A 27367-nucleotide genomic window follows, 5' to 3' on the forward strand; every position below is an offset into this window, starting at 1 on the left:
AGATAATCTAATATGTAGCATGACAGAGGTATATATTCCACCAAGTGCCCTTCTAGTTATATTTATATTTCCACATCACTAACACCAATACAAATTTTAAAAAATATTCAAATGATTTACTGTATATCAAATTTGCAAGTATTATTTTATTAATCCCTTAAACATCCAGGACAGGTTGATTCCTCACTTTTGTAACTACACCCCTGCGGTGTCATATTCCTCATAATTGATATTTAACTCAGCCAAAACAAACCCAGTTCTGTTTATAGAGGAAGAGTTTATTGGCTGACTTCATGGCCAACCAACGTGAACCAGGCCTTTCAATTCCCCCTTCTGTTCCTATCCCTTTGCAACACTGCTGACCTTTCACTTCCTGACATCAGCAATTGTATTTAGTGTGTGTGTGTGTGTGTGGTAGTGGTAGTTTAGGATCACGTGCCGAATGAAAACCTAATGAAAGGCCTTTGTGGCTGCTGGTTGGATCTCCAGCAGTTTTCTATTGGGTTAAAACTCTAAACTCAAACCAGGGAACCAGAAACTTGCACCTCTATACACGCAAACATCACTCAGAAAGTGACATCAGCAGAACTATTTATAACCACACCCACACCACCCATATACACAGCACCTCTTTTTCCTTTCATGGTTTTATTTGAAAACACATTTTCACAGACAATATCCCAAGCCAGCCAGGCAGGCGGATCTCCAGAAGCACGTCAGGTTCAGTTTCAGAACAAACGTCACTCTCAGCACCCTCCGTTTATTGCTATGGTTGTGTGCCATTTCGTTAAGGATCATATTCAAATTAGCAATTAAAAAAAAAAAATCAAAAGGTGTCCACAAGTCCCAATCTGCCCATTAAAAAGGATTAAAAAAAAACTGGAAACAATTTTTTTTCCTTCTTTCAGTCGCATCTTTCTCATTCAGCGACATTATTATTATACATTATACAAGAGATTATAATTAAAAAAAAAAACCCAGAAGAATCAAAATAAACACTAAACTTATGAGCCTGAATGTCCAGATGACTCATTCAGTGCGGCACAAACATTAAGCACGTGTTGTTACGTAACTGGAGGGGACGTAAGACGCAGGTTTCCAACCGACTACAAAGTTATTAACTGATATGGCTGCTGCTGGTGAAACATTTAAGAAAAAAAAAACCCCCAAAAACAACGTTTTCTCGTTTATCGTCGACAGATCTGTCCGATCTGGTGATAACAGAGTAGAACAGGGACTTCTGGTAGGAGTGTGAGCTAGCTAAGTAAATCTACAATGACAAGTCTAAAAAAAGTTAGCATCTTACAAAATACTCAATAAAGAATAAAAAAATGTCTTTTCCAATTCCCGGAAAACCAACTCGAGTCACTCCTTAGCTTCTTCCTCGGCCTCAGTGGTCGCGGATTCCTGAACAGAGAGCAAGAGGGGGAACAAAAAAAAAAAAAGAGAGAGGGATCACTTTATTGCACTTGTTGAATTTTCCTGCTGTGAAAAATGTAACAGAATCCGTTAGTTGTAAATCCTGTTAAACCCAAACCACGCGCGTTAGTACGTCATTACCACACTTTCTTACAAACACACAAAAGAAAGCAGACACACTGATACACGTATATAACTTTAAAATGAACACTGCAAAGCAAAAAAAAAAATCCAAATTAAATTAATGAGCTTTTACTGTAAGTATCTAAAGCATGTGGCCAGGGATGAGAATGGGACATTTAAAAAAAACTCTGAAACGTCTGCCAACTTTCCCACATTTTATATTTTATATATATATATATATATATATAAGTGCTGTCAAAAATGTCGCGTTATTAACGCGTTAACTTGACTCAATTTTAACGGCAATAATTTTTTTATCGCGAGATTAACGCTCTGTGACATGATGCCACGCCCCACATAGCCAGAGTCCTCTGCCCTCCCCCGAAGAGCCACGGTGCTCGACTAAGGTTTCGTTTTCCCATCGGCGGCTCCAGCCCCACTTTGCAGTGGCTGTGACAAGACATGTTATGCTCTGCAATAAAAAACAAAACAAAACAAAACATTGGTACAACCAGTGTTCGAACTATGCCGATATTTCGGGGGGGGTGTCCCTTTATTCCCTTGGGGGGGGGGGGGGGGGTGCTCGTGCTTGTCTCAGAGCGCGGCTCTCCATCGCGCGCTCACTTCGGATATGCAAATGCTTCCCATTACACACGATTGCTATGTCAATAAACATCATTTTGCCAATATTTTAGAGACCCCCCAACATTTCCCAAGTCATGTTTTCAAGGGATCTCATGTCTGTTTCAGGGGATCTCGGATCCCCCGAGTACCCCCGTAGTTCGAACGGTGAGCAAGCCCATTCACTTTATGCTGATAAGAGAATTATAATGGTTTTTCATGTGACAAAAATGTGCGATTAATCGCGAGTTAACTATGACAGTCGCAACATTAATCGCAATTAAATATTTTAATCGCTTGACAGCACTAATATATATATATATATATATGTTTTCAAATTCAATGATGGTTTAAAACGTTTATAAACTTTAAGATAACAAATCCCTTCAGATATAATTTTTTATATATATCGTGAGCGATAATGGAGGTAACCGTAACGATATATTCGATTCCTCCTGACTCTATCTTTGACAATTTAAGTAAAACGTACCTTTGTGCTTTTTTGTTTTGATGTGCTCCTGGATGTTTCTAGCTCCTCTGTTTCCATAATTGATCGTATCTGAGCACAGAACCTTTCCCGGCACGTCCACTTTTCGGATATGTTCCGTCAGGCACGTCGTCACAGTTTGTGTCCCTATCTGCACGGTAACGCTACTATCGAGCCATGCCCATCGGAAACAGTTCTTTATCCCGTTCGATTTATCGTTTTCCCTGGCACGATCCTCATTTTTGCGGTCCAAAACTTTCGCCATATTGGCGAAGCAAGTTTGAAAATTAACCAAAATAACTAGAACTTAAGAAGTGATCAAAACCGTGTACGTATAGCTTGTTTCTCCGTGAATTGTAGAAGTGAGATGAAACTAGTGCCAAAACGTTGCCGGAAATCGTCGTGAGTTGTCGTTAGCATAAATATTGAAGAAAGCAATGACGATTTCCGTTATCACAGCTGCAACTAATTTTGTGATGAGCGTTGCCGAAAGATGCTGGCGGTCGGTCGGTCCTGCCTGCTTGTACCACCGCAAGCCTCGCCTCGCGCCGACCTCTACGCCCCCCCCCGGAAATTTTCTCAATGGATTTACACGTTTCACAAAAATGACATTTTCAGCGGGAAAAACTCGGAATTCCGCAGATCCACGGAAAATTCTCATCCCTGTGTGGCACTTCATTACATTCATTCCTGCAAAGATAAAGCCTCCAAAAATTACAGCGACACAACAATCTCCATTAATTAATATCATCACGATGTACACGACTGACTTGGACTTTAAACTAAACACTTGGATTTGCTGAGGCTAAAAAGGAGGCTCAGTGGAGGCGGAGCTCAAAACAAGCTGTTTTTACTTGCACCGTACGGTGGCGGAGGCATAAATACAAACTTTTTCCAAGTACACACGAAAATTCGGGTCAAAAGAGACAGCAGAAAAGGTAAAAACAGCTATTATAGAAATGGATTGCTTCGCGTCGCCAGTCAAACTCTTATGGCTGTCAAGGAATGTCAAGTTAGCCTGCTCACCACGGGATTATTGCTACGGGGAAAACTGACACGGGACCAATTCCTCCAAATGGCCTATTCCTGATATGACATCATCATCATCATGATTGGCCAACATCCAGTACTCAATTAATATCAGGCAGTGCAAATATACACAATCTGAGCATCGAGTAGTGAGAGGTTCATCTGAATGAATGATCACCGTCCTGTATAATTACGCTGGCTCCGAGCCATGTTCACCTCACAGCAGTGTGACGTGGAAATACAAAGCAAAGCCCTATAATCATTTACACTGACAGACCTATTCATCTATTATACAAACACCACAACCTTCAATTACACCAAAAACAGACCCTGTGATGGATTAGCAACATTCAAGGTAACATCTCAGCACGCGGATGATACTGTAAGTAATAAATACGACGCAGAGACATCAGTTTAAGCTTCATAAATCTCATAGCTAACAAACAGACATTAATTACGGATCTTACCACAGCCGCAATCAGTTTATTTACAATTTAACCTCACCATGAAACGGCTCCTTAGCTGGTATTTGATCCGTCTGCTCACATATGTCCTTCTGAAAGTCTGACTGACGTGGTATTAGAGTGTGTATTATAGAGTGTTAAATAGCCTTCGAGGTGCGCCGTAGCGAAACAAACCTGACAGTAGCTCAGTGAGCTAACTAAATACGGAGAACTGCGAAGAGATTAACGAGAGCTTCTGACTTACTCAGACTGATGAAGAAGCCCTGACGGTGTATGAAGACAGAATAGTGTTCTCACCGAGTCTGAGGAAGCGCCATTTTCCAGCTCAAGTTTGTAAAACACTTCCGAGAAGTGCCAGTTATATAATCGCAACCTTGTACAAATTAATCTGTCTTCAAAAATCAATGATTATTTTTTTAGTTTGGAAAAGTGATCAGTGTGCGGGAAGACGTACTGCCAAAAACGCACCAACAAACAACGATTACTGCTAACAAGCTACTACTGTAGAGCAAGACCCACCTCAAAACATGACCAAAAAAAAAATCTTCAAAATATATAGATTTGCTCTGAAATGGGCAGCAATACAGCAGTGTTTCATTTAATCAGAAAACTAAAATGTCAAAAATCATGACACACACACACACATAACCCCGATTCCAAAAAAGTTGGGACAAAGTACAAATTGTAAATAAAAACGGAATGCAATGATGTGGAAGTTTCAAAATTCCATATTTTATTCAGAATAGAACATAGATGACATATCAAATGTTTAAACTGAGAAAATGTATCATTTAAAGAGAAAAATTAGGTGATTTTAAATTTCATGACAACAACACATCTCAAAAAAGTTGGGACAAGGCCATGTTTCCCACTGTGAGACATCCCCTTTTCTCTTTACAACAGTCTGTAAACGTCTGGGGACTGAGGAGACAAGTTGCTCAAGTTTAGGGATAGGAATGTTAACCCATTCTTGTCTAATGTAGGATTCTAGTTGCTCAACTGTCTTAGGTCTTTTTTGTCGTATCTTCCGTTTTATGATGCGCCAAATGTTTTCTATGGGTGAAAGATCTGGACTGCAGGCTGGCCAGTTCAGTACCCGGACCCTTCTTCTACGCAGCCATGATGCTGTAATTGATGCAGTATGTGGTTTGGCATTGTCATGTTGGAAAATGCAAGGTCTTCCCTGAAAGAGACGTCGTCTGGATGGGAGCATATGTTGCTCTAGAACCTGGATATACCTTTCAGCATTGATGGTGTCTTTCCAGATGTGTAAGCTGTCCATGCCACACGCACTAATGCAACCCCATACCATCAGAGATGCAGGCTTCTGAACTGAGCGCTGATAACAACTCGGGTCGTCCTTCTCCTCTTTAGTCCGAATGACACGGCGTCCCTGATTTCCATAAAGAACTTCAAATTTTGATTCGTCTGACCACAGAACAGTTTTCCACTTTGCCACAGTCCATTTTAAATGAGCCTTGGCCCAGAGAAGACGTCTGCGCTTCTGGATCATGTTTAGATACGGCTTCTTCTTTGAACTATAGAGTTTTAGCTGGCAACGGCGGATGGCACGGTGAATTGTGTTCACAGATAATGTTCTCTGGAAATATTCCTGAGCCCATTTTGTGATTTCCAATACAGAAGCATGCCTGTATGTGATGCAGTGCCGTCTAAGGGCCCGAAGATCACGGGCACCCAGTATGGTTTTCCGGCCTTGACCCTTACGCACAGAGATTCTTCCAGATTCTCTGAATCTTTTGATGATATTATGCACTGTAGATGATGATATGTTCAAACTCTTTGCAATTTTACACTGTCGAACTCCTTTCTGATATTGCTCCACTATTTGTCGGTGCAGAATTAGGGGGATTGGTGATCCTCTTCCCATCTTTACTTCTGAGAGCCGCTGCCACTCCAAGATGCTCTTTTTATACCCAGTCATGTTAATGACCTATTGCCAATTGACCTAATGAGTTGCAATTTGGTCCTCCAGCTGTTCCTTTTTTGTACCTTTAACTTTTCCAGCCTCTTATTGCCCCTGTCCCAACTTTTTTGAGATGTGTTGCTGTCATGAAATTTCAAATGAGCCAATATTTGGCATGAAATTTCAAAATGTCTCACTTTCGACATTTGATATGTTGTCTATGTTCTACTGTGAATACAATATCAGTTTTTGAGATTTGTAAATTATTGCATTCCGTTTTTATTTACAATTTGTTCTTTGTCCCAACTTTTTTGGAATCGGGGTTGTATATATATATATATATATATGGACACGAGTGTTTTACTGGGAAATACACCACTTGTATTTTCATTCGAGCTCCATCCAGGACATGGAGAACCGTGACACAAATCTCTATGTGTCACTCGTGAGGAAATCGATGAACTGTTTTGATAAATTTGGGGACTTTTTGTTTGTGAATGTGTCGATATAATAAGAAAATTAAATGTTGGCTTGAAGATATGAAGTTTATCTTCTGGTGTTGGAAAAACTCGCATTTTTCATACGAAATACATCACGGATCTGAGTGACATATTTAAATAATATTGGCTGGCTTTCTTTCGTGGTATATTGGATATATTCCATTCAGCTAGCATGATACTGAACAAGTCAAAGACGAGCAGCTGAATGGAATATATCTGATACACCATGAAAAAAAGCCAGCCAATATTATTATTATTCATACACATTCCTTTCGGGTGTTCAACGCGTCTTTTTCTTTCAAAATTCTTTCAAAATCTTCCGTCTTTAACGAAGCAAACCTGACGGCCATGTTTGTTTACAAATTGTCCCAGTCGCTCACTAGGGCAGAAATTTTACGTGTCTGACGTGTGACGTCATGTTGTCTTGACAACCATGCAATATCATAAACCATATTCAACGCTCATCCTCCATTGGGTAGAGTAGAGTGACGTAATACACGTAGGATAAGCGATATGCTAACAATATTGCATGCTATCAAACCAAATGAATGAAACCCGCTAGAAGGGAATAGAACACGTTTTTATTCCATTGAAAAAGTGTCCTGTATGGATAATAATTCCTGATATTTTCATCAAATTTTATTTTCATCAATATTTGATCAAATTTGCAAAAAATAAAAATGCTCCATTTCTCAAAATCCAGTGAATGTGGATAGAATAAAACAGTTATTCCACTCAATCGCGTCGTACACGGACTATAGTCGACTCGGTGCTACGCGCCTCGTCGGCTATCAGCTCATGTACGACTTGATTTCATGGAATAGCTGTTATATATAAAATCCTAAAATTAATAAAAGGCTTATTTAGAAAAAAATGGCATTTAAAACTGAAAAGGAGAAAAGTAATTAGTTAAATTTTGATGTGAGAATTTCAATATAAAAATCTTAATTAAAAAAATATTCATGTTAAAAAAAAAAGTTAACGAATAACTAGAACACTTTAACAGCAATTCATCTGCTTCCAATCAGCTTGTAATTAAATTTATATAAAACAATTATGAAAAGATCGTGATATCCAGGAAAGCATACCGTGACATAACAATTACCCGTATATTGTCATATTGTAGGAAACTGGATGTTCAAATTTTTGACTCGATGTGAATCACTGAAAACACTTGACTATTTTTTTTTCTCCAAACTTTAAAAAGAGAGAATATCCCCCAAAGTAATTCCCCCCCCAGATACTGTCTCCCATCGCCTGGTGTCCAGAACACTAAGCGACAGAAACAAAAATCTCTGAAACACCGATTTTAATTTCACTAACACTTTCAGGCAAACGTGACCTAATCTGGAAAAATAAAAAAGGGCAAAAAGGACCGCCCCCGAGTTTCATCTTCAACAAATGGATCCACGGTAAGAAATTTCTGCACTGCACCTTGTGAGAAGGTCCAAATGCAGCCAACACACAACGTAGATTTACAGCTGAACACAGTGACATATCCAAACACACACTCTTCACACTCTCGTACCCTTTACTCTCACGCTCTCCTTCTGTCCTGTGATGGACAGCAGGGTGGGGGAGGGACTTCTCGGAGCTGACACAGTGACAGACGAATGAGAGATGCAGATCTACGTGTGTGTGTGTGTGTGTGTGTGTGTGCACGTGAGAGAGAGAGAGAGACAGAGAGATATGTTTGGGAAATGAACGTTAGATGGATATGATTTACACAAATTGAATAAAATGAATAATCATGATGCTGCTCGAATCAGAAAGATTACAACAACTTCCTGTTTATCTTACATGTAACATCCTGTCTCTCTTAAACGATACGTTAAAGAGACGTTGCTTAACGCTGTGACAGAAAAGCCACATGAACACTTTTCACATGCGACTCGTGATGACTCACATCTTTATCACATGCAGTTTCAGTGTTTAACGTCTGTTCAACTTTTAAAACATTCATTCTAATAAATCTTGCATTTAAACCAGAAACGGCTGAACCCATCTCATGCATTATCTTTGCTGAAATTGCTAGTATTTTGCTTTTGAATGAATACCAGCGTTGAGTTTTTTTTTTTAGCTGAAAATGACCAAGTATACAAAAATGTAGTTAAGCAACATCCGTGCTAATGTCATGACGATGTTAAGTGCATTTGAACAACGTATTATTATTATTTTTTTAAAATAATGAATCATTTTAGTGTCTTATAGTTTGGGCTACAGCAACACGGTTGATCTCGTCACTCAGTAACACAATACTGTTGAAAATACAGGGGGAAAAACAAAACTAAACAAGAGAACTGAATTTTCTTCTTCTCATGAGCTTTAGGAAATTCCTGTTGAACATGTGACTTGTGATATATCCGAATATGTCACCGGCGTGAATGCGGTCAGGTCACAGAGTTGGACGAGGCTGTCGCCGTCGCACACGTGAGCAAGAGACGGTACACAGATTCGCACATTGATGTAAAAATAATAGATTTTCTACAGCATTTTATGAGATTTCAAAATAAAGCGACTTTGGAAATGCAGAATATTGTTTTCTAAGCGCAGTAAAGATCTGATTAAGTGATTTAACTGAAATATACACATACACTCACCGGCCACTTTATTACGAACCCCCTGACCTCCACCTGCGTTTTTTTTTTTAATGCGGTTCTCTAAATCAGCCGATCCCTTGATGGATAAAATCATGCAGATACAAACTTCAGTTAATTAATTAAATGTTCACAATGTTCAAACATCCAAATGGGAAAAATAGTGATCTCAAAGTGTGACTTTCTTTCTTTCACTGTAGTGTGGCTGTTGGTTTGAGCCAGATGGGTATTTCTGGTTTGAGTATTTCAGAAACTGCTGATGATCTGGGGTTTTCACACACAACAGTCTCTAGAGCTTACACAGACAGAATGGTGTGAAAATAAAAAAACATCCGAGTGAGTGAGCGACAGTTCTGTGGGTGGAAACAAAACGCCTTGCTGATAAGAGAGGGTCAGAGGGAAATGGACAGATTTGTGGGTTTGTTTTTTTTTTGCCAGGAAGGATATAGTAACTCATAGCAACTCTTTACAATCGTGGTGAGCAGAAAAGCATCACAGCATGCAACAGCAGAACAGAAAACCATACTGGGTTCCAGTCCTGCAGCCAAGAACAGGGATCTCAGACTCAAGAACAAGTTCCTATTAAAGTGGCCGGTGAGTGTAGGTTGCTGTAAAGGACACTTTCAATGTCTTTTGTCTTTATTTACTTTCTTATTAATAAATCTAATATCAGTGGGACACAAATGACGCCTCGCCTCAGTCATTGAATCATCTATAAAGCTTCTACAAGACAAATATTTCCGCACTAGTTAAACAAATCATAATGCATAATGCTTTGGGGAAAAAAAAAAAAAAGGCTACGTCAATTTTTTTTTTAATTTGTGAGCATGTTAAGTAATAATAATAATGATGATTCTTTTCATTTTCATTATTAAAAAAAAAAAAAAAGTGTTTTAAAGTAACTCTCACCCCCTCTGGCTTGGTCTCTCCATTCTCAGTGGGCACCGCCTCTTTCTCCTCCTTCTTCCCTTTGGCTCCGCCCTTCTTCCCTTTTGCCGCTTTGTCGTCGGATGCCTTCTGCAAACATCAATCAGGACTCAGTGTCTCAATTCGACATCACGTCACTGCGCTACACAATGCTGCAAAATCGCACCGAGCTTTCAGGGGGTACGAACGGGGCAGAAGGTCAGCGGAACGTAAATAAAGGTGGAAAGGAAAGTTCAAAGTAAATCTGTGAGTGTATTCTACATAACGTATCATTTATCTGCTCTCATTCCATAAAAATGAAACGCGTTACAAATCACAAAGATCGTATTTTTTTTTTAATCTTATCTCCAACTGCTATTTTGTGCAGTTTTTTTTCCGTGCACTTGATTCTGATTGGTCAGAGGTTGTTGATTAATTTTCTCTAACAGCAGCTCGGATAGTACAGCCAACTGCAACAACTTACTCATGGATTTATGATGCTTTATATAAGGCAAGAGAGTTTATAAAACATTTAGGGAAGGAGTCTCCAGTGTCAGCACTTTGGTACGCAAGTAAGAACCTGAACTAACTTGTCTCACAAGCATCCAACAACATTAAATCTAACTATAAACGGATAAAAAGTGCGATGTCTGTCTGTCTCTGTAAGAAATGGAAAACTATTCTCAGCAAACTGTTATGGTATAAGAAGAATAAAACACTTCAGGACATGCTGTTAGTGGCTTCAGAGTGGTAACACTATCTCTGCTTCACACTGGGCAGCATCACATCACGTCATCCTTGATTGTTTTTCTATAACCGCATGCCTACAAGTGTTCTATTCCTTACATAGTCACTACATTTGCAGCAGTGCTTGAAAGTTCGTGAACTCTTTAGAATTTTCTATATTTCTACATAAATATGACCTAAAACATCATCAGATTTTCACACAAGTCCTAAAAGTAGATCAAGAGAACCCAGTTAAACAAATGAGACAAAAATATTATACCTGGTCATTTATTTATTGAGGAAAATGATCCAATATTACATATCTGTGAGTGGCAAAAGTATGTGAACCTTTGCTTTCAGTATCTGGTGTGACCCCCTTGTGCAGCAATAACTGCAGCTAAACGTTTCCGGTAACTGTTGATCAGTCCTGCACACCAGCTTGGAGGTAACGCTTCTCATTTAAACCAAAAAGTTCTATTTTGGTCTCATCCGTCCACAAAACATTTTTCCAATAGCCTTCTGGCTTGTCCACGTGATCTTTAGCAAACTGCAGACGAGCAGCAATGTTCTTTGTGGAGAGCAGTGGCTTTCTCCTTGCAACCCTGCCATGCACACCATTGTTGTTCAGTGTTCTCCTGATGGTGGACTCATGAACATTAACATTAGCCAATGTGAGAGAGGCCTTCAGTTGCTTAGAAGTTACCCTGGGGTCCTTTGTGACCTCGCCGACTATTACACGCCTTGCTCTTGGAGTGATCTTTGTTGGTCGACCACTCCTGGGGAGGGGAACAATGGTCTTGAATTTCCTCCATTTGTACACAATCTGTCTGACTGTGGATTGGTGGAGTCCAAACTCTTTAGAGATGGTTTTGTAACCTTTTCCAGCCTGATGAGCATCAACAACACTTTTTCTGAGGTCCTCAGAAATCTCCTTTATTCGTGCCATGATACACTTCCACAAACATGTGTTGTGAAGATCAAACTTTGATAGATCCCTGTTCTTTAAATAAAACAGAGTGCCCACTCACACCTGATTGTCATCCCATTGATTGAAAACACCTGACTCTAATTTCACCTTCAAATTAACTGCTAATCCTAGAGGTTCACATACTTTTGCCACTCACAGATATGTAATATTGGATCATTTTCCTCAATAAATAAATGACCAAGTATAATATTTTTGTCTCATTTGTTTAACTGGGTTCTCTTTATCTACTTTTAGGACTTGTGTGAAAATCTGATGATGTTTTAGGTCATATTTATGCAGAAATATAGAACATTCTAAAGGGTTCACAAACTTTCAAGCACCAGTGTAAATGTAGTGAATATGTAAGGAATAAAGCACTTGTAGGCATGTGGTTACTTTCAGGCAACACTGTAAAACAGTCAGTTAAATGTTAATTAAGGCAAACATGATTAGCCTCCTTCAATAAAGTAATTCTACTATGAGGAAAAAAATGTCTTGTGAACTTTTTGTTCAAATTTTGAAAAAAAAAAAAAAAAGGTTGGATTTCATTTGATTCGAAGTTGTCAAAAAGAAGACCAATCTCGTCTCAGCTTTACCTTTGGAATTTGTTTTCATGCAGATTGAGTTATTTGAATATTTACCTCTTTGCAAGTTAAATTCATCTCCCTTTTTAAAAGTCTTCTGCGTGTAAATATTTTAAGTGTGAAACTTTTTGCAGCTTCCATATACAGTACATACAACTCTGACCTGCTGTATCCACAGTTAACCGCATAAAATTTACCACAAGAACTTATTACCACTTATATCTTTTCCCTGTGTGTATATATACACTCATGAAGGAACAGAACAAACTGTGTGTAAAGGTTCCGTCAGTGTTCATTCAGTCTTTTGAACTTCAAGTTATTCGTATTTACACTTCGTTTATCATTAGAGGTAACGAACACCTTCTGAAGTTCGAAGCTGAAGTTACAAAATGAATGATGTGGAACATTATTTTCTTACCAGGCTTGTAGTACTTGAGTTCGACTCGTGCCCTAATTTTAAGGACTCACGACTCGACTTGAACACTGATGACTCGGACTCGTACATGAACTGAATTCGGACTCGTAAATTGGCCACGAGGACTTGGATTTTTTCTTTGTTTTTTGTAACATGGCATAATGATTTGGCATAAGATATTTATATCTACACTATTTTTTGGTACTAATTTGTGCAAGAGTGTCACACCTGCGCACCTTGGCATGTGCATCAGATAGACTCTCGGGCGCGCTCTGGACAGCGCGCGCACCAAGCGGACTCTCGCACACGCGCACCGTAATCGACTCACAGGGTTAAGGCGTAATCGGTGTGCCTGTATAAAAACTGTGAAAACACACTTACTTTGTGAAGTATTGAGTTGCGTTGCTGATACATTACCGAGCCTTATTTCCTTGTTTGGTTTCCTGATCCCTGATTTCCTGTTTCTCGTCTTTGATTCTGCCGAGTCTACAATAGCCTGTTTGTGCGTCGCTTGACCTATCGGCTGTTTCACCGTTTTACGATTTTTCCTGCCGTTCTGGATTGTTTACCGTCTTCACTTGTATTAATAAACACACCTTCTGCACTTACAGCCGTCTCCCAACCGTCTCTGACAGAATACTTCACACTCCCTGACAAAGAGAAGCACATTCACCTGTTCATACGCCATGTTCAGGAACTAATGTTAATGGGGAACTGAAGGCAAATTTTTTTATTAGCAAAATTCTATTTCTCTCACTTTATTAAATATAGGAATGCAATATTGATCACTATTTTGTCGCTGCTATAGCAAGTTATGAGTGTTTGAAATATGCTCTGTAATATATCAGTCCTCCACTTGAGGCAGTTTAAGTATCTCGGGATCTTGTTCACGATAGAGTGTGAGATTGACAGGCGGCTCACTGCAGCCTCCGCAGTGATGCGGTCGCTTTACCGGTCCGTCGTGGTGAAGAAGGAGCTGAGCCAAAAGGCGAAGCTCTCGATTTACCGGTCGATCTACGTTCCGACTCTCACCTATGGTCATGAGCTTTGGGTAATGACCGAAAGAACAAGATCACGGATACAAGCGGCCAAAATGAGTTTCCTTCGCAGGGTGGCTGGGCGCTCCCTTAGAGATAGGGTGAGAAGCACAGTCACTCGGGAGGAGCTTGGAGTAGAGCCGCTGCTCCTCCACATTGAGAGGAATCAGCTGAGGTGGCTCAGGCATCTCTTTCGGATGCCTCCTGGACGCCTCCCTGGGGAGGTGTCCCAGGACACGCTGGAGGGACTATGTCTCTCGGCTGGCCTGGGAACGCCTCGGTGTTCTTCCCGAGGAGCTGGCCGAGGTGTCTGGGGAGAGGGAAGTTTGGGCTTCCATGCTCAGACTGCTGCCTCCGCGACTCAGCCCCGGATAAGCGAAAGACGAGGCGAGATACATCAGTCCATATGTCAAAGCAATGGCCGTAAACGAGATTCGTTGAGACCTGTGCGAGACATCGCAGGACGGAAGTAAAACGTACAGCGGAAATCAAAATCGCCAACATTGTCAAAAGACGTTCACGCCCTCTTTCGAATGCTGATGTAATCAAGCCGGAAGTTTTCCCTGTGTCCGAAATCGCTCCCTACTCACTATATAGGGCACTATATAGTGTGGACGCCATTTTGTAGTGGTGTCCGAAACCTTATTGAGGATTGTGTGAAATGCGCTCGGTATAATATGTATTTATCACAAAAATACATGCCTGTGTTTATTATTTTGAAAACCCACCAGCCGCCTGATCTGGCACGTTTTAATTGTGCGACAGTAATGACGTAAATACCAGCGTGACGGACTCGTCCTTATCCTGTCGTCTTTCCAACTCTTCTCTACTCCATGTTGGTTCGAAGTCGTATGGAATAATCTCCATGTCACGTATGTGAGGGAGGCGGATGTATGTGCAGAAGTATACAGTTTAATAAAGTGCAGAATATATATACAGTGAGACAATATACACACAGGCAAACAATCCAAAACGGCAGGCTCGATCAAAAACGAGAATACAGGCAGAAAGGTCAGTCGAGGCGCAAACAGTACATCAAAGGCTAAGCGAGGACAAGAACGAGAAACAGGCACAAGGATCGCGAAACAGGAAATCAAGACGACGGGTAGAAAGGCTCGGTCATGCGTATCATAATACTTCGCGATGCAAATGCATCAGCGCAGCCGTTAAACAGGCAAACACACAGTTCCGCCTTGTTCACGGCGTGCGTGCCTGAGTCCATTTGGCGCGCCTTCAGATGCACGCACCACAGCACGCGGGACTGACTGACACTCCATCGCTGATGAAGCTGGCAAATCTCGAAATGAACCTAAATTGGAATGATATGGCGATCTGGCCGCTGTGTAAACAGCTTTCAAAATGGCGGCGCTGACACGTCACATTTGAAGTCTCGCACAAGTCTGGTGAAGATCGTGCGGATAAGCGACGCCTGCCGTGGACCAAACGAACTACATTCAACATGGCTAAAAGCTGAAAAGGTCGATAAGCGTAATATAATATGCCAATACGAGTCACGATATAAGGTTAATAAAACCGAAAACGTAATTGAATAACACGTTAATTAAGAAATAAAGCAAGTTTAAAAATGACTTCAGTTCTCCTTTAACTTAATGGCACTGAAACAGCCACCGTCAAATGGTGCGGTTGGAGTCTTGTTCCCAGACTCGACTCGGATCAAGAGCGGACTCGACTTGAAATTTTCTTTAATGACTTGGACTTGAATACTGGAGACTCGAGACTGGACTCGAGGTTTAATGACTCGACAACACTGTTTCTTATAACTACACGGTCTGGAATGTTATTCTGCTTATACCACAGCGATTTTCCAACAATTATAAGGTTTCATTTACTAATTAACAAAATGCTGTACATTTTTAACCGTTTATAATTCAGATATAATCTTGGGGAACATCTGAGAGACAATTTAGTTCCTGTTATCACTTTTATTCTCCAGCTGTGATGAACAGTCATTCGCTCATCAGTCTCTCTCTCTCTCTCTCTCGCCAGGTTTTCACTGCAGTTTTGTGCAAAATAGAAACAATATTTTAAAAAATTCCACAAAACACAACTGCCAATAATCTGTGTTCCCACTGAGTGATGTGTGATTATACCTGGGTTTTCTTTTCTCGCGGTAGCTCTTACTGAGCATTCGTTTTTCTGAAAAGCCGCGTTTCCGTTTCCTCTTCATGTTGATTTTAAATGCAAACAACGTTTTTCCATTTTACAAAAATATTGCTTTATCAACTTGTCCGAAAAACCACCTCATGTGAGCGTGAAAACATTTTTGCAATACCTGAGGTGTTTTTTTTTTTAATTCACATTTCTATTACTCGCTTTTTAGTTCATAATTTCAAACTGCACTTTGAGCAGGTTAAGGGAACTTAACACCCCTTCTCTCTCTCTCTCTCAAATGCATCTCATCATTTCAGCAAGAAATCGTAAAGCATGGTTTTCCCCAAAGCGTTTTAGCATATTGGGCCCGATACGCTTGCTCTGCCTGCTGATACGCTTAGTCGCTTTAGGTAAAATCCGATACGCTTAGATTTATACCGATACGTTAAATTTCCTACCCACAAGTAACGAGATACATAGGAGAGCAAATAACAGATCCATTTACATATTGATTGATATTTGTGTTAAACAAGCCGTCTTTTTTTCCAACGTTTGTGTCGATTCTGTCAAAGTAATATGTCCGCGTGGTATGATGTAAACAAACTAATCTGTTGGCTATGTCAAGATCACGTGTTCAAACCGTCCAATAAAAACATCGAAAGAAAACGTCAGACATCCCGGAATTTTCCGATTCATTATAAGTGATCTCACTGGCTGCCGATGTCGTCCCCCACCAGATGGACAAAGCCGACTGATTTTAATAAGCTAGGAGACTCGCTGGACAATTTGATCCACATCAGCATGGATGACAGTGAGACGGACTATTGCCGCTTTTCCACTACCAACGCGGCTGAGTTGGGCTGAGCCGTGCCGTGCTGAGTTGGGCTGAGTCGAGCTGAGTGGGGCTGCTGGAGTTGCATTTCGACTACAACCGCGCTGAACCATGCTGGCTGGAAGTGGGTGGACACATTGGGTGGAGTTAGCGAAAGTGGGTGGACGTCACGTGATGTCGTTAGGCGGCGCAAACAGTGACATCAGTGATCTTTTAAGCGGTAGTCTCACGACCCGGATAGTAAACAATAAACATGGAGGACATGGAGTCGTTAGTGTTGCTGGTCTTGGCGCTGTGGCTTGTTGTCACCGACAACGCCAACAGATACTGGCAAGAGCGTATAGATGAGGCGAGGCGCATAAGGCTTCAGAAATTCTCGTAATTCGTAATTATTCTTCCGGGTTTACGGTGTTTACAGATCCCAGCGCGCTCGCGGGGCGTGTGTGGGCATGTGAGGACACTCCTCCTCACCAATCAGTGCACAGGGGAGTGTCTGCTCACGCCGCCAGCCTCACTCAGCTCGGTTTGGCTCGCTTCAGCCCCACTCCAAAACGGTGCGAGTTTTAGGGGCTAAGCAGGGCTGAAGCGAGCTGAGTCGTGCTGCTGTTTGGTAGTCGAAACGCGAGCCGTGTCGGGCTGAAGTGAGCTGAAGTGAGCTGAAAAAGGGTAGTGGAAAAGGGCCATATGAGAGGGCTGCCTAACATTGGGCCAAGCAAAAGCCGAGGAGAATTAATCTGCTTTAAAGGAGTAGAAAACTTAATTCATTAGTTTGGGTTTGCAGAAAGATTACGTACTTATAAACATTCTCACGAAGTGAAGTTGTCCAAATGTGTCAAATATAGCATAATTTCAAATAATAATCAGCATTTTTGGCAGCGTGATCCAAAATCACTGGGATCCATTTAACAAAATAATAATAATAATAATAATACATCTGTTTTGTATAGCGGTTTTCATGGTACTCAAAGACGCTTTCCAGGAAGTTCAAACACACACACACACACACTCACTCACTCACTCACACAACAGATAAATAGTAGACAAAGAAAGAAAAAAATAAATAAAAATTATAATAAATAAATAAATAAATAAATAAAAAGTAAAAAAAAGTCCACCAAGTAGGGGTCACGATGTAATTCCCATGGTGTAGCAGCCACAGTCCCACCAAAAGGCGCATGAAAACAAGTCCCACACATCTCCAGCACCGCTGCCGTCAGCAACATCGCCCGAACACCACACCATGGATCCACACAGCGAGCAGAGAGGCTCCGCCACGCAGAGCGCTGGTGTGTCCCAAACCGCCTGCACAGCCGCCACGACACCACCGAGCAACATCGCTCGGAACATCACGCCAAGCGTTAAAGCGCAGAGCGCTGGACAACCACGAATGTTAAATGAGCAACGAGCTCACTGCAGTCCACAGCTGGGAGCGCAGGCATCACCCACAGCGAACCAAGGCCTGGAGGGAACCGACGCCCAAACTAGGTCCGGAGCTACACCACAACCGGTGGACAAAACACTCAAACAAACATCAAACTACACAAACACACAGGGGGGGAAAAAAAAAGGCGGCTCCGGATTACACTGGGGAACACAATTTTTGTTGAGTTAGGTCTGACAGCTGTTTTTACCTAATTTTTGGGTGCGGAATCCAAAACTGATCTCAGTTTTTCTCCATCACGTCAAGTTTTTGAACTATAGGATCCCTGTTTTCTTAAAAAATATGAAAAATACTGTACTTAACAGATATGTGCTTGTTTTTATAAAAATTTACAAAATATTGATATACAATGAAATATGAAAGAAACTGGCATGACTGCATTGTTTATTTAACACTTATGTTTTTACAAAGGATATGGCTACTGTAATTGTAATTGTGTGCAAGAAGAAGAAACCTAATTTGTCACATGCACACTTCAAGCACAGTGAAATTCATCCTCTGCATTTAACCCATCTGAAGCAGTGAACACACGCTCAGAGCAGTGGGCAGCCACACCAGAGCGCCCGGGGAGCAGTCAGGGGTTCGGTACCTCGCTCAAGGGCACTTCAGCCCAAGGCCGCCCCACGTCAACCTAACAGCATGTCTTTGGATTGTGGGGGAAACCGGAGCACCCGGAGGAAACCCACACAGACAACATGCAAACTCCACACAGAAAGGCCCTCGCCGGCTGCTGGGTTTGAACCCGGAACCTTCTTGCTGTGAGGCGACCGTGCTAACCACTACACCACCCGTGTAAGCCCGTGCAAGTAGTTAAGGTAAAATTTAATGTTTATAGCTCTTTCTGGAGTGTTCAACTTGAGGACTATCGCGTTTGATGCTCCAACAATAGTCAGCCATCATATGTACATCCCATCTACCCTGATAACGTTCTTCCATAACCTTCAAATAGTCTCACTACAGCTAATCAGTGGAATTTTGCTTATCTGGAGGGTAAGCTGTGGAGAAAAAACTTGACGTGCAAGAAGAAAAAAAAATAATAAAAAAATTAAATAAAACTGACTGCAATTTTGGAATCAGCATGCCAATTTTAGTTTTAATCAGCATAAAAATCTAACTCAACAGAAAATTTTTTTCAAATTGTTCCCCAGTGTTGTTCTTTCGTTAAAGGCTCACAGTGACATCACACTACCAAATATGCTTATCATTATTATTCGAAATTATGCTACGTTTGACACTTAACAAATTCCCTTCATGAATGTGTTTATAAGTACATAACCTTTCTGCAAACTTACATGTATGAATTAAGTTTTCTTTTCCTTTAAATATGTTTTAATCTTAATCTAGTCCATTTAATAAAGTGCCAAAATTTAAACTTTATAATATGCAGCTGCCTTACTTTTCTTTTCAGTGCATCTTAGTTATACATATATTACGGTAATTGCATCAGAAACATTCTAAATCATTACAGTTATAGTAATACAGCAACTTATTTTAAGGTGGCAGGTCTTAGGTTCAGATCCCTTTGTGATCAACAGGAGGTCATGATGATCGACTCTCTTCACTGGATTGCAGAAGATGGAGCAAACCACTGTTCATATTTTCATGCACATTTTTGTTACAACACGACTTGATCAGAGGTAATTAAGGGATCCCCGTAGATTTTCAATCTATCACAGACCTCAATAATCTATAACAAAACAGTTAAACTTGCATGTTGAACTTTAAGTAAATGTGTATACATTAATACTATTTAGGTCAGAAATCATTGAAACACTGGTAAAATCTATCCTATAATCATGGATCTAAAACCTCTCAGAGACCCTGAAAATGCACCTGAGAGCATCTATTTTCAAAAAGCTTCCCGGGAGGGGGGCCATGCCCTCGCACTCCCCTAGTTTCGCTTCACGCTGTTGGCGCTCAATCGTCTGTGTATTATCTCATCTTCTTCCGCTTATCTGGGGCCGGGTCGCGGAGGCAGCAGTCTGAGCATGGAAGCCCAAACTTCCCTCTCCCCAGACACCTCGGCCAGCTCCTTGGGAAGAACACCGAGGCGTTCCCAGGCCAGCCGAGAGACATAGTCCCTCCAGCGTGTCCTGGAACACCTCCCCAGGGAGGCGTCCAGGAGGCATCCGAAAGAGATGCCTGAGCCACCTCAGCTGATTCCTCTCGATGTGGAGGAGCAGCGGCTCTACTCCGAGCTCCTCCCGAGTGACTGTGCTTCTCACCCTATCTCTAAGGGAGCGCCCAGCCACCCTGCGAAGGAAACTCATTTCAGCCGCTTGTATCCACGATCTTGTTCTTTCGGTCATTACCCAAAGCTCATGACCATAGGTGAGAGTCGGAACGTAGATCGACCGGTAAATCGAGAGCTTCGCCTTTTGGCTCAGCTCCTTCTTCACCATGACGGATGGGTAAAGCGACCGCATCACTGCGGAGGCTGCACCGATCCGCCTGTCGATCTCACGCTCCATCCTTCCCTCACTCGTGAACAAGATCCCGAGATACTTAAACTCCTCCATTTGAGGCAGGACTTCGCCAACCTGGAGAGGGCAAGCCACCCTTTTCTGGTCGAGAACCATGGCCTCGGACTTGGAGGTGCTGATTCTCATCCTAGCCGCTTCACACTCGACTGCAAACTGCCCCAGTGCATGCTGAAGGTCCTGGTTTGAAGAAGCCAACAGGACAACAACATCCGCAAAAAGCAGAGATGAAATCCTGTGGTTCCCAAACAGGATTCCCTCCAGCCCCTGGCTGCACCTAGAAATTCTGTCCATAAAAATTATGAACAGAACCGGTGACAAAGGGCAGCCCTGCCGGAGTCCAACATGCACTGGGAACAGGTCTGACTTACTGCCGGCAATGCGAATCAGACTCCTGCTCCGTTCGTACAGGGACTGGACAGCCCTTAGCAAAGAGCCCCAAACCCCATACTCCCGAAGCACCCCCCACAGGATACCACGAGGGACACGGTCGAATGCCTTCTCCAGATCCACAAAGCACATGTGGACTGGTTGGGCAAACTCCCATGAACCCTCAAGCACCCTATGAAGGGTATAGAGCTGGTCCCCTCCTAGAACTGCCACCTTATTGTGTGGAGGGGTTTGTGTGCTTGAATGATCCTAGGAGCTATGTTGTCGGGGGCATTATGCCCCTGTTAGGGTTTCTCAAGGCAGACAGGTCCTAGGTGACAGGCCAGAGCAAGAGCAGTTCACCAAATCCCCTTATGGAAATGAAAAAAAAAAAAAAATCAAGGACCGTGATGTCACCCGGTATGGCGCAGCCGGGGCCCCACCCTGGAGCCAGGCCCGGGGTTGGGGCTTGTATGCGAGCGCCTGGTGGCCTGGCCTTTGCCCATGGGGCCTGACCGGGCTCAGCCCGAAGTGGTGACGTGGGCCCGACCTCCTGTGGGTTCACCACCCACAGAGGTAGCCGTAGGGGGCCGGTGCAGTGTGGATTGGGCAGCAGTTGAAGGCAGGGGCCTCGACGACCTGATCCCCGAACACAACGGCTAGCTGTTGGGACATGGAATGTCTGTATTTATCATGCCAGAATTTAGGGCTTTAATTTTTTTCTGGGGAAAACATTGGTATAGTATAAACTCCTCTGTCCTGAATACTTTCCTCTGTTGGAAAACTTCGCAAAGCACCATGACCGTTATGAAGCACTGACACCTCAAACTTCTTCCATATATGTTAAATAAATTTCTCCTAACAACAACAACAACAAAACCATCACCTCATCAATGACGCATTTTTCTTTGTTAAACAAAACATATTCATCTGTTTATTATCACTCTTATCTGGAGCATTCTGTGAAGTGTCCACTGTACAAGTTCCTGGGTAAGAGCTGTTACTATGGAAACCATAATGTCTGAGAACGAGTGCATTAAATATGACTCTATCGTTCACGTTGCAGCTGGATCTCCTGTCCTGTCTGAACCGTGCTGTTACACCAAAATAACGCACACCTTCTGACCAATCAGATTAGAGAACTGAACCCCATTGTGGTATAAACTACAGTTAACCTTAAGAGCAGTGAACATTATGTAAATATCCGTCCAGCAGCTTTAGCAATGGCTTTACTACTTCCTGTTCAAGTCTTTACCAAGTTTGCGCTATGAACTCATGAGTATCTATTGCTTCCTGTGACCCGAGCTCTTGTTATATCTCCGCAGTAAAGACTGTGTTACTAAGGCAGTGGGTTCATATCCCAGGACAGTCCGTACTGCCACTCAATAAGACTCTCAACACTGAATTTTTATGTTTAAGATGACATCACAGCAGAGCTAATCAACTCAACTGGAGCTGGAGTTGGGGGGGTGTTTAATCACCATGAAGACAACTCAAGTAACTGAGACCGCCTGCTATTAAATAAAAACATACTCTATTTTCAGTTTTGAACGGCTACAAAATCAGTCGGTACACGATTCGGTCATCTTGGACGTAACTGTGAAACAGTGAAGGATCTGTCTGTGGATCACGAAGCCAGAAGTAAACCTTGTAAAATTTCTGTATGGGTGTAATTATGGTTATTGCGTAATTTCCACATCGGATTATGTCACTGTTTGGCTTTCAAACTGGTAAGAAAACACAGACTGGATCATGTTGCTGGAAAAAGAAAACGTAAATGCGTACATTGCCAAACCTGAAACAAAATAATGAGCGTTCCTGGGAAGGACGGGGTGTAAAAAGTTAAAATGTGAAATAAATAAATAAATAAATAAAATAAAATAAACGTCTACTGTTCCTTGTAGAAAGTGTAATGTTTCCATCTGGCCAATGCTTTTTACTGTTGATTAAACTGTCTGAATGCATCTGCACTTTCAAACTACTTTCTAATCATCATTAACAGTAATTAATTTTTCTGAAGGGTTACATTAACACTTTGTCAAGCTGTTTAATTGTTTTCTTTTAGTCAAAAATTTCAGCCTTTGTTCTCTTGAAAATGCACTTTGGACAGATTTACAGCTGAAAATTTTCTTTTAAAAACTGAAAGATTTTAGTTCATGTTGACGAATTTAAAAATATTCTCCATGGCTGCCGTAACAGAAGCTCGAGTGCCGAATGGTAGAAGGAGGCGGGGCTTCCTGAGGAGCATCGGTGGAGTCATGTGGCAGTTCCCTCCCACCAGCCAGCTCTCCCCAACAGGGAAGTGTGAAGGCTAACCTGTGCTTGGTCTGAGACAGGTGAAGCCAGAAAACCTGCATCACAGAGCAGCGTAACACGCTCAGAGGGAAGTGCTATTAGCCGTCTTCCGCATACATGAGCTCACAGACGCCAGTTCTGTTGTCTTGGCTTCCGGCTACAGATGGCAGTTTCAGTGTCGGGACTGTTTCAATGTCAAACTTCTAGTATGCTGTTTTATTGGCGGAAAGAAAATCAATGCTGCTCTTTCAGGGAAACCATGGTCTATAACGGTTAGAGAAGCAGCTTTGGGACCAAAAGGTTGCTTGTTCAATTCCCTGAACCAGCAGGAATGGCTGAAGTGCCCTTGAGCAAGGCATCTAATCCCTAACTGCTCCCCAGGCTGCTCTGGGTGTGTTGTATGTCGCTCTGGATAAGAGCGTCTGCTAAATGCCATGAATGTAATGGTGTAATTTTGAACAATAACTATTTTGATGTTAAAACGCGGTGCATTGACGCAAACTGACGTGGAGGTCGTTAGGTCTGAGACAATTTGTACTTTGTCCCAACTTTTTTGGAATCGGGGTTGTATTTATTTTATATTCTGCTGAAGTTACATACGGTAAAGTACAACCCCGATTCCAAAAAAGTTGGGACAAAGTACAAATTGTAAATAAAAACGGAATGCAATAATTTACAAATCTCAAAAACTGATATTGTATTCACAATAGAACATAGACAACATATCAAATGTCGAAAGTGAGACATTTTGAAATTTCATGCCAAATATTGGCTCATTTGAAATTTCATGACAGCAACACATCTCAAAAAAGTTGGGACAGGGGCAATAAGAGGCTGGAAAAGTTAAAGGGACAAAAAAGGAACAGCTGGAGGACCAAATTGCAACTCATTAGGTCAATTGGCAATAGGTCATTAACATGACTGGGTATAAAAAGAGCATCTTGGAGTGGCAGTGGCTCTCAGAAGTAAAGATGGGAAGAGGATCACCAATCCCCCTAATTCTGCACCGACATATAGTGGAGCAATATCAGAAAGGAGTTCGACAGTGTAAAATTGCAAAGAGTTTGAACATATCATCATCTACAGTGCATAATATCATCAAAAGATTCAGAGAATCTGGAAGAATCTCTGTGCGTAAGGGTCAAGGCCGGAAAACCATACTGGGCGCCCGTGATCTTCGGGCCCTTAGACGGCACTGCATCACATACAGGCATGCTTCTGTATTGGAAATCACAAAATGGGCTCAGGAATATTTCCAGAGAACATTATCTGTGAACACAATTCACCGTGCCATCCGCCGTTGCCAGCTAAAACTCTATAGTTCAAAGAAGAAGCCGTATCTAAACATGATCCAGAAGCGCAGACGTCTTCTCTGGGCCAAGGCTCATTTAAAATGGACTGTGGCAAAGTGGAAAACTGTTCTGTGGTCAGACGAATCAAAATTTGAAGTTCTTTATGGAAATCAGGGACGCCGTGTCATTCGGACTAAAGAGGAGAAGGACGACCCGAGTTGTTATCAGCGCTCAGTTCAGAAGCCTGCATCTCTGATGGTATGGGGTTGCATTAGTGCGTGTGGCATGGGCAGCTTACACATCTGGAAAGACGCCATCAATGCTGAAAGGTATATCCAGGTTCTAGAGCAACATATGCTCCCATCCAGACGACGTCTCTTTCAGGGAAGACCTTGCATTTTCCAACATGACAATGCCAAACCACATACTGCATCAATTACAGCATCATGGCTGCGTAGAAGAAGGGTCCGGGTACTGAACTGGCCAGCCTGCAGTCCAGATCTTTCACCCATAGAAAACATTTGGCGCATCATAAAACGGAAGATACGACAAAAAAGACCTAAGACAGTTGAGCAACTAGAATCCTACATTAGACAAGAATGGGTTAACATTCCTATCCCTAAACTTGAGCAACTTGTCTCCTCAGTCCCCAGACGTTTACAGACTGTTGTAAAGAGAAAAGGGGATGTCTCACAGTGGGAAACATGGCCTTGTCCCAACTTTTTTGAGATGTGTTGTTGTCATGAAATTTAAAATCACCTAATTTTTCTCTTTAAATGATACATTTTCTCAGTTTAAACATTTGATATGTCATCTATGTTCTATTCTGAATAAAATATGGAATTTTGAAACTTCCACATCATTGCATTCCGTTTTTATTTACAATTTGTACTTTGTCTCAGCTTTTTTGGAATCGGGGTTGTAACTTACTGCAATTACTCACAACATAAAAAGCAAATTATGCCCAATGTGAGACTGAAACAAGCACAGGCTGCATGCAAAACATTCAAAACTTTTGAAACAGGATCTGACCTATGATGGTGTGTGTGTGTGTGTGTGTGTGTGCATTGTTACCTTAGCTACAGCTTTTTTGGGCTTGGGATCAGGTTTAGGAGGAGCCGGTTTCTATTAACAAAAGAAAATAAGACCATTAAGCAAACAGATGATAAATTATTCATAAAAACCATTAAAATATATGAAAGTAACATTTACAACAAGCCGGTTGGTTGTATAAAAATCAACATTTTGGGTCATGGGGGAAAGTGTAGATATAAGGCACTTGTTTTGGAACTGCAATATCAGGTATTTTTATTTATCTTAGTTTTAAAACAGTAACTTCTGAGTGACTTTTGAAGCAACTTTTTTTTGGCACATTTTCAATGAAAAAAAAAAAGAGGCTGTGTCTGTAATATATATCCACACAGATGCTCTTAGCAGGAATCTCTCCACGCTGTGCGCTGTGAGTGATGCAGGAATTCACTACACCAGGCAACCTAGAAGATGAAACTGCCAATCTGGTGCTCGAGTCTGCCCTTGAACACATCCAGGATTTAACCGTTTACAGTTTTGCCACGGAGAACTCGACAGCGGTACGTAATAAACTAGCGCTTTTAAAACAGTGACATTAAATACGAAATAATCATGGCTCTGCAAATCAAACCAAAGCTTTGTGCACTTCTAATAATCGCCCGATATTCCAGTGTTTAATGATAGTCTCAGAATTTTTAGATTACTTGGTTTTTTCCCCCTTCATATTATACATGATACGATTACAAAGGTATCTGAAACACGAGCCGTATCAGAACCCGCTCCTTTCACCAGCTGAGATTTGATTCTACTAGAAGAAAAAGTCGACACTTTTAGTTTGCTTAGGAAAGATCCTACTGGAGTGTGTCTAAGGCTACGTGCAGGCTGAAGTGACTCAAATCCGATCTTTTCGCCCATATGTGACCTGTATCCGATCTTTTATTGACAATATGAACGACACAGATCCGATTTTTTCAAATCCGACCCAGGCCGTTTGGATATGTGGTCCTAATTCCGATTCCTATCCGCTCTTTTCATATGCGACTTCAGTCTGAACCGCCAGGTCGCATTCATCCGACTTACACGTCATCAACAAGCCACAAACGTCACTATTCTGCGCTGAAGTAGGCGGCGGGTCTCTCAAAAAAAGTTACAACAACATGGCGCATAATCACGGGCGCAGATAGAGGGTGGGACTCGTCCCACCCAGATTTAAATTCACCTCGTTCGGTCCCCCCCACTTATAGGGAGGAAAAAACGTCTATGCTGTCTTTCTTTGTATAAGGCAAACCTCATGGAAAAATCAAAAGACTAATTACCATTCGGTTTATTGAGGTGCACAGCAGTACATACATAGTTGCAACAATTCACATAAAACAAAACAAAGACTGATATTCGGTTGGTTGAGCTGCGCAGACTGCACAGGTTGCGAGCTCGAGCTTGGTTGCTATGGTTACTAACAACAAGTTTGACAGGCATATCGGGGTTGGGGTTGGTTTGCTGGCAGCTTTGTCCCCCCCAGTTTTTTGTCCCTCCCAGTTCAAAAAACGTATCTGCGCCCCTGCGCATGACATCAGTGCGAGGGACGCTTCGGGCTGTGAAGGTTCTGAATCTTCTCAATGGAAGGACGCAGAGGTTAGGGAGCTGATTTCCATTTGGGGGGATGCAGCTATTCAAGCTAGATTGGATGGGTCATACCGCAACCGGGCGGTTTTACTTCC

The 27367-nt window shown here is 41.8% G+C and overlaps 1 protein-coding gene across 1 annotated transcript in view; it reads right to left on the reverse strand.

Annotated features, from left to right (window-relative positions):
* Positions 1 to 631: 631 nt before the first annotated feature.
* hmgn3 (high mobility group nucleosomal binding domain 3) overlaps positions 632 to 27367 on the reverse strand; it is a 43838-nt gene continuing 17102 nt past the window's right edge. The window contains exons 4-6 of the mRNA XM_060938516.1: positions 25695 to 25745; positions 10074 to 10181; positions 632 to 1407 (exon numbers count right to left, since the gene is read on the reverse strand). Coding sequence (XP_060794499.1) covers positions 1366 to 1407; positions 10074 to 10181; positions 25695 to 25745 — 201 coding nt within the window. The 3' untranslated portion in view covers positions 632 to 1365. The remainder of the gene's footprint in view (positions 1408 to 10073; positions 10182 to 25694; positions 25746 to 27367) is intronic.

The sequence above is a fragment of the Neoarius graeffei genome, chromosome 13 (assembly GCF_027579695.1).
Source record: "Neoarius graeffei isolate fNeoGra1 chromosome 13, fNeoGra1.pri, whole genome shotgun sequence".
Classification (NCBI taxonomy): Eukaryota; Metazoa; Chordata; class Actinopteri; order Siluriformes; family Ariidae; genus Neoarius; species Neoarius graeffei.